The sequence below is a fragment of the Siphateles boraxobius genome, unplaced genomic scaffold, assembly GCF_051911475.1.
Source record: "Siphateles boraxobius isolate OS27281-9 unplaced genomic scaffold, OSU_SipBor_1 24, whole genome shotgun sequence".
Classification (NCBI taxonomy): domain Eukaryota; kingdom Metazoa; phylum Chordata; class Actinopteri; order Cypriniformes; family Leuciscidae; genus Siphateles; species Siphateles boraxobius.
The window spans coordinates 1,898,424-1,911,278 of NW_027508855.1; the positions used below are offsets into that span (position 1 = coordinate 1,898,424).

The window sequence follows — 12,855 nt, forward strand, 5'->3', positions numbered from 1 at the left end:
AGGATTCTCCTTGACAACACGAACACGAACGTTTGATGGTTTCGTCCTCTCATGAAGCCGCTGAGGGTTTTATTGGGGAATTCTTGTATTAGGCCTATTGATGCATCTACAAAGCTAGCATCATAACCTACATAATGGCAAAGCTAAACAACGCGCCTGAACTCAACATATCGTGCGATTTGTTGGCTTTACAGTGAAGTCGAAGTACTGTTGCGCTCTTGTGGATGTAACGGGAGTTTCAAACGCTCTCTGTGACCTGAACTGCTGGCTGTATTTAGGGAAATCCACGCGTCCATGGAGGCGGCGCTTATTGGAGTTCACTAAAAGAGCCAGAGGCTGTTTCAGTCCTGAGCAGTCAGTCAGTCAGTCTTTTGACTCAACGCTAAACAGTTGATTTCGATACGATTTACATCTGGTTAGTAATTATATTATGGGTCGTTTTCTAAATCGTTCCGTCCAGTGATTTCTGTCCTGGCTTCCATATGAAAACTGCTCATCGACGTAGTCGTAAGTATTCAACTGTCTCTATTCAAATGTTCACTTACGACATGAAACAACAGCCGACTAACGTTACTTTCAATTAAAGAGAGAGAAGATGATGTTCATTTACCTAAATATTGTCAGTAGCTCTCAATGAGCATACTACATTTTCCTTGATTATGTGAATGTTGCCAGTGGAGTCCCAAGGATCTTTTCACCTGGATATTATGGATTTCTTCAAGGTAACTAACTCTCCAGGGAATGTGTTTGCTTTTCAGCAAAGACTGTAGCCTTCCCACAGTGCTGACCCTCTATTGGTTTTAAGGTAAGTTATGATGTAGTTTCTAATGTTTATTTGGTTTCATGTCTTTCTAATGTCTAATGATTTTCCACTGTTTTAGACCCCAGGTTCCTCTGGACAGCTTCAGTCCTCTCAGAGATGCTGAACCAAAGCACATACATTGAGAAGAACTTCCAGGCACCAGATTAAAAGAAACGAATTTCCCTATATTCGTCTACCTCTAACATCTAAAGTTCGGTCTTTAAAGAATATGGCGTTTTTAATAAAAAAGAAGAAGTTCAAGTTTCAGATACACTTCACCCTGGAGGAGCTCACGGCTGTGCCGTTTGTGAATGGGATGCTCTTCTGCAAAATCAGACTTTTGGATGGTGGAGACTTTTCCATTGCTTCATCCAGGTAAGATTTGGGGTTCTCTCTGACTGTATTGGGCCCAACACAAAAGTTCCCATGGTTTCTGCCAAATAAAACAGTTGCTAGGGCAGTAAAAACTGTGGTATCTTTTTATCAGACACCACTGTTACTTTTCACTCGGTTTAAACTGTGCTTAACATGGTATGATTTTTAATGGACGATGATCTGTTGAAAAAAGTTTTTTTGTTTATTATTATTATTATCATTATCATTCTTCTTCTTCTGCTGTTGTCTTTGGTGTATGTTTCACGAGGAACACTTGTTTAGAGTTCAGACCTTGGGTTTTTACTTGGCCCGCCCTGCAGCTCTGAACAATTTTTGAGTCCATTTAAAATGCACTTAGAAGACCACACAGGTTGCTTTGGGGGTCTCTTGAACATGTCTCGCATCAAAAGCCAAGACATTTTTTAAGGGTCAGGGTCAAACCACTATGCCATTCTTTACATTGTTTACCCAGGTAAAGGATTTTCTCTTTTGATCATTGCACACAGACAGCCTGAATCACGTCAATTTTCACGATTTCTTTTGCTCGTGACTAATCCTAAACACATTCCTGCGCTTTGACTGTGGTTTAAGATGATAGCACACATATGTCAGTGGCACGGTTGTTTATAAATTGAGGCTTAAGCTCTTAGATTAAACTCACAGTTGGGCAAGTCTGATCAGACACAGCCTAATTAGAATAATGAAGGTCCATTAGTAAATCTGAGTGAATCAACAGTCTTGTGTGATGACCAGTGGGGTTATTATTCCAGCATGTGAATGCCATAAAGACTGTTTAATGAATCTTGCACCTGATGTGTTGAATGCATTATTATTTCTTCACTTTAAAATGTTTTACCCTATTCTGGACTCAAAACAGTTTTGCTGCTATCTGAGATAGGTCAAAATTTCGAGATAATTGGTTTGATCTTTTTTTTTTTCAAACGTTCACATTGATCTAGTATTGAGAATAAAAGGGCAGTTTGGTGGTAGACTTGAAATGAGATGTATGTACATATAATATTTTTTATAGATAAAGTATTTTTTTTTTAAATTATTAAAATAATTCTAATTTAAAAATGTAAAAAATATTTGTATTTATTTTTATGAATAAAATATTTTATTTATATATGTGTGAGTGTCTACACACAAACACACACAGATGGATAGATATGATATTTTTTTTCGGCAAGGATGCATTAAATTGATCAAAAGCGACAGTAAAGACTTTAATTTTACATTGTTACAAAATATCTTTATTTTAAATTAATGGTGTTCTTGTGAACTTTCTGTTCATCAAATAATCCACACAAAATGTATAGTGGTCTCCCCTAGAACCACCTTCAGCCCCGCTAGCGACAACTCGGGGAGCATGAGAAACAGTAACTCTAGAGGCCAAAAATGTGTCAGTCTATTTGAAGTTCTCTTGTGTTGTGAAGTTGTTTTTAGTGGCATATGACTGGGGGTGGTATATTGTGTGGGCGCATTGACTTGCTGGCGGTGCCAGGCACAGTGAGTGCTCTGGTTCTAGTGCACTGAGATGGCCTCTGCATTCATTCTGCACAATGCCTTGTGTATCTAATGTGAGGAGGGAGAAGAGGGTTATGTCATGAATGTCCCAACACCATCATTCCTCAGATGTATTGATAAAGAGATTAGATTGGATAGATAGCAGAAACAGAGTGTGTGGTAATTTCTAGAGAGATAGTGAAAATAAAACTGGATAGGAACTGGAAGTGGAATTCAAGATGGATAGAGGAGTAATGCACGAAGGAGAAAAAGAGGGTGAGAGAGAGAAAGCGAAAAACAGGACAGAGACTTCAGTGATAGTCCAAACAGAGAGCCGTTTGTCTGACTATGCCACGGTCCTGTTTCCCTCTGCCCTCCTCCCCTCGCTCATTCTTTTCTCTCACGTTTCTTCATCCTTCTGTCCTCTTTATCAGTGTGGATTGAGTTCATGGAGTGCTTGATTGACAGGAGTCATCTCTTAGACTGATGACAGACCAATAGTAGTACTATCAATGTGGAAGATCTTGCCTCTTTAATATGATCTCAGACTTGTTCTCCAGCTTTTCCGCGGTTCAGGTTTGCATTTTAATTGGGAGATCAATGTGATGATATAAATTGCTGGGGTGGATGATGAGGATGTAGACACAGAAGTCATTAGTTTCCAGAGGTGTCCAGAGGTGCCAAGTGGACAAAGGGCAGTGAAGCTTGAAGGAAGAGAGGGTGCTGACAGAAGCGGGCACATGCAGTTAAAGGTCCCATTCAGACATTCAAAGTCATGATAGTGAACTACATCAACTTATGCAAACCGTTATCACTGCTGTTGGCTGGTCATCTTCTTTTTTTTTTTTGCACTTCCTGTTTCTGATTAGCATCCAAACCTTAAAAGATCTTGCTGAAAGATTCTAGATTGAGTTATAAATCTCTCTTTTTGCAGATTTTCTTAAGGTATATCATTATTGTGGTAGAGATTATAAAGCAGCTGTGGTTTCTAAGGCAACTGGTGTGTGTGCGTGTGCGTGTGCCCTAGTCTCTCCATTGATGGATAGTTTTTGATGAAATTTCTCTGTAATTGTAATCATTACGGGGGTGATCATCTCTCTTCCTTCCGGTTCTGTTCCTCTGCCTTCCACAGATGATAAATACTCAAGCAGCCATGTGCCTTTGATTCTAACAGGTTTATTTCTGCAGAAGAATTAAGGCCCATTCTCACCAAAGACAATAACTATAATGTTAACTATAAAGTCTTAATAATTGTAATTTTCTGAGCCCACACTAGGTCATTCAGTCAAGGCATTTTGGGATTATTGGCATTGGGCAATAGCTAGGAGGTATCGACACAAATTTCACGATTTAATTCGATTTTGATTCACAAGTTTGCTATTCGATTCAATTCCGATTTCGGTTCAATTTGATATTGATGATTTGGGGTATGTATCAGGTATATTACATGTCAAAAAAAGGGAAAAAAGATAGAAAATATTTTCTCAATTTACTTGAAAATATGCCTTATTCATTATCCATTAAGAAAATTACACAAATTCTGGCCAATTTTTATTTATTTATTTATTTACACACTACTGTTCAAAAGATTTTAAATCTTTAAATTTTACAGTTTTTACTGTATTTTAATCAAATAAATGCAGCCTTGGTGAGCGCAAGAGACTTCTATTGAAAACATGAAAAATCTTACCGACTCCAAACATTTGAATGGTAGTGTACATATTCTAATTATATGTACATTAACCTTGTCTAGATATGTCTAGGTATTGGCTTTGGCCACTGTACAATCAATATCGTTGACCACTACTTTCTTAAGATGTTTTTGTTTTATATTTAATCTTTTGGTGCTGAATGACGTTCTTAAATGAACAAAGAGAAAGCTGAAGAAAGAAAGAGTATCCGGTTTCTCTCTGCTCAGTGTGTGATATTTGCATCATGGCGGCTTTGACAAATCGAGCAGAACCTCATTCTTTAGATTCCACGGTAAGAGTTACACCCCGAAACAGACAGACATTTTATTCTAATTGACACTGGAGGATTATGAAAACAAATCATTCTCTTTTTCACTGCCTAGAACCCATTCATGTGCATTCACGTCTGTTTTGTGTTTAGTATCTTAGCAACAGGGTATCAAATGAAACCTTTGAGAATGTGGCACTTTGGGTATACAGCACACCCACAAACACACATCCAAAATGATTGGATTGCCCATGCACCTTTAAGGAGCATGTAAGCTAAGAAAGGAAGTGAATGGTTTCCACACCTTTTCTTAGACCATCTTTTCTGGTTAAATCAAAAGCTCAATAGACAGAAGATTGATTTTAGCCTTTAATTTGTTAAAGGTTATTTATTAGTGTTTATAGCTGACTGATAAGTGTTTCTCTGGCTGCTTTTCTGGCTTTCTCATACACTCAAAGACTCAATGTCAATATTATATTTCTACCATATATTATACGGCTTATCTGAGACTCCAGATGCAGTCGATTCATACACATATGGCATAATGTTAATGAAGTGCGTATCTCTCCCACAATGCACCACAAAAACAACACATTCTGTCTGCAGTCTACAGGTTCATGCTCAATAGTTTTTTTGCATTACAATCATGAATGGTGATTTTTCTCACCTGCTTGTCTAATTTTCTCTTTTCACATACATAAAGTGGTCTGTAAGATCTGTATTGGGGTGTCTCATAGTTCAGAAGTTCAATTCTTCTGGTGACTACACACACCATAAGGTTGCTAGTTAAGTTCCTGGCATGTGCTGCCGGCTTGCTTACGAAGCACAAGCGGGCAGAGGAACAAGGGTCTCATCCCGCACAGGTCGCGGTGTTATTGGGCTACAACTACTCAATGAGATTAGCAGCTGAGACTCAGCGGTGCACCTTCTCTCAGCGGGGACAGACTGAGGCTTCTAAACTGCCTCCTGTAAACTATTCATGAAATAGATTGCTGTGAACCAAACAGATGTAGGTAAACAGTTGGGGTGTCTTAACTGGACTTTGCACTGTCTGCCCTCCTTTTAGACATCAGCTACCATTTTACAAAGATCAATTAGTCAATGATTAGTGGTGATTGCTGTTATACGTCTAAACACTGGCACATAACTTAGCTCTTATCTTTTTATATCTGAAATTGTGTTTTTTGTTGAGGAAAAATGTGCTATTACTTAAAGCAATTTAACTTAAGATTTTCGCTTGGCAGATGATAAAGCTGGTAAAAAAAAATCCACTCAACTTGCATTTGGTGTTTATATGCACAACAATACACTGATGACTATCAAAAATTTTCGTTTTTAAAACTATCTTATTTTAAAAACGAAAGAATACCAGTGAGAAATTGTGTACTGTAAAAGCAAAATACAATGGCAGAGATCTCTTATATCAATAATCCTTACAATCTCTATCAGAAACATCCCCACTTCTCTTTTCATGTTTTAAGATAATATAAGAAAACGACACACAGGGATATTTTTTATTACAGTGGCAACACTTAAAGGACAAGTTCGGTATTTTACACTTAAAGTCCTGTTTTAAGATCGTTTCTGATTAAATAGAACGGTTAAGATTGAAATTTGGACAAATGCTGCTGTCCCGAGAATTTTTGGTTTCTGTGGTAGCACCCCCCCACCTACACAATGCTTTCATAGGGGCACTGGAAGAATCATTCATAAAACGCATTAAACTTTAGTTTGCAAAGACGTGAAACTAGTGATGCACCGAATTGAAAATTTTGGGCCGAAACCGAAAATTTTGGATGCACTTGTCCGAAAACCGAAACCGAAAATGGCTTCTTTTAAAAACATATACTAATATATATATATATATATATATATATATATACATACACACAGTACAAAACCTAAAATAAATATAAATAATGATACCAAATAGTATTATTCTTCAAGTTTTGTTCTGTAGTTCTTTCTGTAGTCTTATGCAGTCGCGGTATCGTAGGCTACGCTATCCAAACATTGGCAAAGGTGCATTATCGCCACCAACTGGGCTGGAGTGTCTATTATACAAGCTCTCAACGGAAGAATGTCCGGGTTTGAGGCGTTTGGAAAAATAGGTCCACAGTTTTACAACGAATGGTAAAACACCTGTTGGAAAGCATCTTTTGCAGTGATTTTTTTTGTAAGCATATCAGTGAACACCCCAGACCACTCAGTGAGTTTCACGTAGGGGTGCACCGAAATTTCGGCCGCCGAAAATGTTCGGCCGAAAATGGCATTTTCGGTTTCGTGCCGAAATAATAAAAAAACAGCCGAAAACGTAAACCAAAAATGAATGTCCCCCGCCCCTCCCATCCGTGCGCAAGCGCTTTGGTTTCACTCACGGTCAAGCTGTTATCACACGTCTGCCAATCAAAGATAGGGATGTCTCCCACATATTGATAGCGGCTCCCTGATGCCTGCAAATTAGTTCAAACCTCCAGGAAGAACGAGCGAGCAAGATCTCGTGCTCCAAACCGTGTAGCGCGCGCACGCCGGACAGGGAGAGAGCGAGAGACCTTAGCTTATGTAAGATCCCCAGTCCAATTTTCTGTGTATAGCAGTTACATTAAAATTTGCGTAACACTGCACAACTGTGTTTCCTAAGGCTACATAGGCTTACATGTTGTTTACAGTTTGAGTTTGGATTAAGTTCTAGTGCTGTTTTTGCAATGTTGTTTTGCATTGTTTTGCACAGCAATTTAAAATGTTGGTAAAAAATTGTTTACATGCAGCAGAAGAATAGAGGCCCACTGCCATTCTGTGATTTTGTGTGCAGTTATTCAGATAATTGTGGATCTTTTTGCACAACTGTTAAAAAACCTTTTTATTTGATGGAACAAAACTTGAAGAATAATATTATTTGGTATCATTATTTATATTTATTTTAGGTTTTGTACTGTGTGTATGTATATGTGTATATATATATATATATATATTAGTATATGTTTTTAAAAGAAGCCATTTTCGGTTTCGGTTTTCGGACAAGTGCATCCAAAATTTTCGGTTTCGGCCCAAAATTTTCAATTCGGTGCATCACTAGTTTCACGTCTTTGCAAACTAAAGTTTAATGCGTTTTATGAATTATTCTTCCAGTGCCCTTATGAAACCATTGTGTAGGTGGGGGGGTGCTAACACAGAAACCTAAAATTCTCGGGACAGCAGCATTTGTCCAAATTTCAATCTTAACCGTTCTATTTCATCAGAAACAATCTTAAAACAGGGCTTTAAGTGTAAAATACCGAACTTGAACTTTAACATTCATGTAGCTCAAACAGTAGAGCATGAAATTAGCAACAACACAATGAGTTTGATTTACAGCGAATGTATGAACGTGATCAAATGTATATATGCAATGCAAGTCGCATTGGATAAAAATGCCACCCAAATGCATTAATGTAGAATTTATGCATTACTGTTCAATGGCTTGGGGTCAATTTTTTTATTTTTTTTATTTTATTGCTATACACTCAATAAAATACATGCATACATACAATAAACAGAATAGAATAGAAGTAAAGAAATAAAAAACAAGTTTGGAAATTTGCAGTACTGTCATAGTGCCATAATGAAGTGCAGTAATGCAAATATATAAAATACTGTATATAAATCATGCTTTCACAGACTAATAGCATTAGGCAGAAAGGAGTTTCTCTCAGTGGTGCACTGAAACATAAGTCAAGAACTATCTCTCATTTACTCAGATTCATTACTCTATAGTAAATCTATCTCAGATTAACTCAGTCTGTGGGCATATTGTGGGAAAATATGGAAGAAAGGGGAAGACTGATAAAAAGTGAGTTTTCATAATTAATAGTTTTAGATGTAGTTTGTTTTGCTTGTTTTACCACAATCCTTATTTCTCATATTGGAAATATTGTTGCAGTACTATACAGATCTGTTCAAGTATATGTATTCGAGTTACGTTCTCGCAGCTTTTTCACAGCTGTGTCTTATGCTCCCTGGTTTTGCGTAGTCACAGGTTTCCAGGGGGTCAAAGTTCAGTTGCAGGGTTTCACAGGCAACATATTGCTAGGAATGTCCACTTGATTGACCTCTCTCCCCTTCACACGTTCCTCTGTCCCTCACAGCACTATATGCAAACACTCCAGTGCAGACGACAGTATTTCTTGACAGCTTTAATAAACACACCTCAAATCTTCAGTCAGCCTGTTTAAAACATTTCTCAAAACAGCGTAGACTAAGCTCTATTGTCAGCACAAGAAACAGACATTATGTCTGTCCACACCTGTCACTGTATTTAAATTACAAGCCTTGATATTGTATAGCCTACTATTATGAAAATATAGCCGCACCAACCAACTGGTTTTTTTTTTTGTGTGTAAGCTTTTTTGTAAGCTTAGGGGAAAACTTGTACAATACATACAGTTCTGAACAGCAAGAAACATGATATTGTTACCATTCTGGTGATTCTAGTACATTCTTCGTTCATTTCAGCGTCTGACACTTTATATCAGTGTACTTAATGGCCATTTTGTTGCAGTACAGTGTGGGACTAATCCTGTCTGATAGATTTGGGTTATATTAAATGAACATGTGCTTTAATACGCTTGCACCATCAAAGCACAGCACTAGTATCTGGATACTTCATTACATTCACCGAACCTAAATCAAAAGCTTTGTTCAGGGAGAACCTACCACAGAAAGAAGAAAACACCTTAGTTGAATAATGACTGACATTAAGCTGGCTGTAATGTTGCACCAGTATTTTATTATTTCTGGCTTTAAGTACCCATTTGAACATTTAAGAAAAGGAATTACCTAGTGACTTTGCACCCTGCTGCCCTTACATTTTGTTCTTCCTGCAAATTGTAGTCTGTTTAGACTTGTCTTTCTTTCCCCTCCAACAATGTTTTTCTGGGGTTTTGCCTCTGCACGTTATGAGACTAATCATTGTGCTTTATCTTCTGCTTGCTCTTCAATCCATTCCTGTCCACTTCAGATGCATGTGCTGTCATACACATCTGCTCTCTGATTGCAATCTCGGAGCAGTAAACTCTCATTCATAGACAAGCTCAGAGAGCTTGTGAGATCAAAGGTCAAATTCTTTTTGAGGCATAAATTGGCTACTGCTCTTGGTGAATTTATCCCAGACCCCTTCTTCAAGTCCTGCATTGGATAATATATATACATATATATATATATATATATATATATATATATATAAAATATTACCCCCCCCCCCCCCCCCCCCCCCATTATGATGCATATCTGAGTGAAAAAGTTAATGTGTAACGGGACTTGAAATGACCATTGGAAATTGATTGGGTCAATGCCGCTTGCGAGGGAGAGGAAAAGTAAATGTAGCACATGAATTATGTTCACAAATACATAATTTATAATAATCTGTCAATTTAGATTTTATTGCAACTTTAATCAAGTAGTGCATTAGTATAGTATACATGGGAGTATATTACAATGGCAGTAAGTGGGAATTTATTTAGTCATCAACACCTTGGTCAAATATTATATATGTAATGCGACAAATCTTTAATTTCCCTAGCCTTTCATTCGAATTCAATGTCATTCATTCAATGTCACCCTTAAACATAACTCAGAAATAATGTTAGGCTGTTTAACATTCCTCATAACACACACACAGATTTCTAAATCACAGTAATTACTGAAGCTTTTAGCCCATTGGCTACATGGAGAAAGTTATTTTTAGAGTATTGGTAAGTTTAGTCTTGCCTGTTTTATAGAGAATGCCTGACTGAAAAGACAAGCAGCTGAATGAGGAAAACACAGCTGGCACTCCTCAATTCCTATAGAATTCTAAACCACTTTTATCTATATTTAATGCTATGCTATACTATACATTATATGTTATACATACTTTATATAGTAGGTATGTAACGATACACTTGCAACCGGTTGAAAATCAATAAAAATGTGTGACGATTCAAGTCGGTTGAAATGTTAAACGAATCGAGATACACGTTTTAAGCAGGGGCGTTTACTGTAGCCTTCTGTGAAGTTGTGAACCTCGCTTTACAGGCAAAATAGCAGCAAGCACACACTGGCGCGCAGCTAGCGAGTGTTTTCACTTCATTCATGGAACTTGAGCTTGTGTGAGCCAAGCTCAACTTCTATAGGAATGGACTGAAAACGCTCGGCTCGCGCCGCGCCAGTGTGTGCCTCACTGGTGTGCACGCGCCGTCAAACATAATATGGCGACAGCAAGCGTAGATATTGACTCATCAAATCGGAGGTGTGGCGGCATTTTGACTTTCCGTAGACTAATAATAGTCACCACGGTGAGAAGCACAAGTCACCTCCGTTTTCATATAAAAGGCATTAATACAACAAGTGCGAGAGCCACGGAGATCACAAGGTGCACCAGTGTTTACGTGGCAACCAGGTGTTGTATTTATTTTACGATCTCTTTCTCTAAATGTTTACATGGATATATTTTTTTTTATATATATAATTTATTGATGGTTATTGGCATATTTTTCTAAATGTGTTTTTTATTTTACTCTTGCTAGTGTAATTCTTGACCAGTTGTTCTTGACCAGACAACCTTCATTTTTTTTTAAATTTCAATGTAGTTTTTTTATTTGACAAATATGTTTCAAAATGAAAAAGAAATGTGCAGCATTTTGTCTGAGAAATAATAAAAGGGACACTTTTTCATTTATAATTTCTTGAATTAATCACTTGTTAAAAAAATCGTGAGAAAATCGCATCGTGAAACCAGTATCGTGAATCATATCGCATCGTGAGTTGAGTGAATCGTTACATCCCCATTATATAGCATATAAAAATTTAAAATTTCTAAAATTTAATTTAATTTATAAATCATCTCTCTTGAGGTCATGTTATATCATTTGACTTGAGTTTACACTCTAAACAGGCTTAAATTAACAACCGGCAGAAGAATTCTTTGCTTGATCAATAACAACAACAATGCCTTCTGACTTACAAAAAGCTCCACAATTTCCCAGAACTATTAAGGGTTGTTGGGAATAATCCACCAGTGACTTTAAGTACAAATGGTTTGTATCTGTCAATCCAAAAGTGTTCTTCTTACAACCCCTTTATTTTCCTACTTGTGTTTTTTTATTTTATTTTTGGGTCTCTCCATCTTTCAGTGAGCTAAGAGAGCCTGAGTCAGATCCATGGACACGTGAAGGAAAGAGAAAGAAAGAAGGAATGGAATGGCAAATTGGCCTATATAGGATGATGGCAATGAAATGTGACTAACGTCAGGAGACACTGTACATGCTGGTCTGCCTGTGCTACAAAAATCAGGAGTTGATTTCATAGAGTTTCAAAGATTTCAGTAGTCTGGTGTTTTTCTTTTAAGCATTGCCATCAATCTTGATGTCTTTGTTTTTAGTTGATCTTATATTTGTTAGTTTTCCATGTGACAACAGAGGCATTTTGTATTGTTTGACTGCTCGTACAACAGTAATTGGCAATAAATCATCTTTAAAAAGAGTGAGCTGGGTTTTCTCATCTGCGTTGATCAGTGTTTCTGGCTCTTCTCTGAGCGTCTGGCCTTTCCCGTGGGTTCTGATCCATTCCAGTGGAATGAGAGATGACTAAAATCACAGAGATCCTGGAGCCTATGTAAACAATTTTATAGTTTGACCTCCAGACTTCAGCTCACAGCTGAATGTTCAATTGATTACTTATTGATAAGTGTTTAAACATGCTTTTTAAAGTCAATTGGAGTCCCTATCTATGTCACCAAACCTCCTTCACAACAACCATTCCAATGGTTGTGTGAGGAGGTTAAAATAAAGTGAGGTTTTGTTGGCAAATGTAGTCCACAGGGTCCACTTACAGCATTGAAGAGGCTCTGATTTCAAAACCCAGTGATTAGGGCCTCTGTTCCAGTGAATAATGCTGCACGGGGGGTTACATGTAAAGTGCATGTAGGACTGGTCTCCACTCCAGCCATTCCTGTGCCTCTTATGCAACAGCTAACAATGATAATGTCAAGAGGCCCCCGGCTGATATTTGCATAGCTTATCAGAGAGGAAAAGAGCCAGGTTATGATCCAGTGTTCAGCATGTGAGGGTCTTTGTGGCCATTTCTGTGATTGTGTGTCTGGATGTCTAGTCAGGACTGCCCCAGACTAAAGATTTTCCTAGTCGACTGTTAGTCGTTCATTTAAGCCATTAGTTTATAAGTTAGTGGAAAAACTGTTT

At 37.6% G+C, this 12,855-nt stretch overlaps 1 protein-coding gene across 3 annotated transcripts in view; it reads left to right on the forward strand.

Moving 5' to 3' along the window:
* The window catches only part of eeig1b (estrogen-induced osteoclastogenesis regulator 1b), a 35,956-nt gene continuing 23,101 nt past the window's right edge, over window positions 1-12,855 (forward strand). The window contains exons 1-3 of one of the 3 annotated variants that reach the window (XM_077240716.1): window positions 1-507; window positions 759-805; window positions 882-1,177. In XM_077240716.1, the coding sequence (XP_077096831.1) occupies window positions 1,032-1,177 (146 nt within the window). In that variant the 5' untranslated portion in view covers window positions 1-507; window positions 759-805; window positions 882-1,031. The remainder of the gene's footprint in view (window positions 508-758; window positions 806-881; window positions 1,178-12,855) is intronic. The other 2 variants (XM_077240715.1, XM_077240714.1) reach the window with 2 other exon arrangements.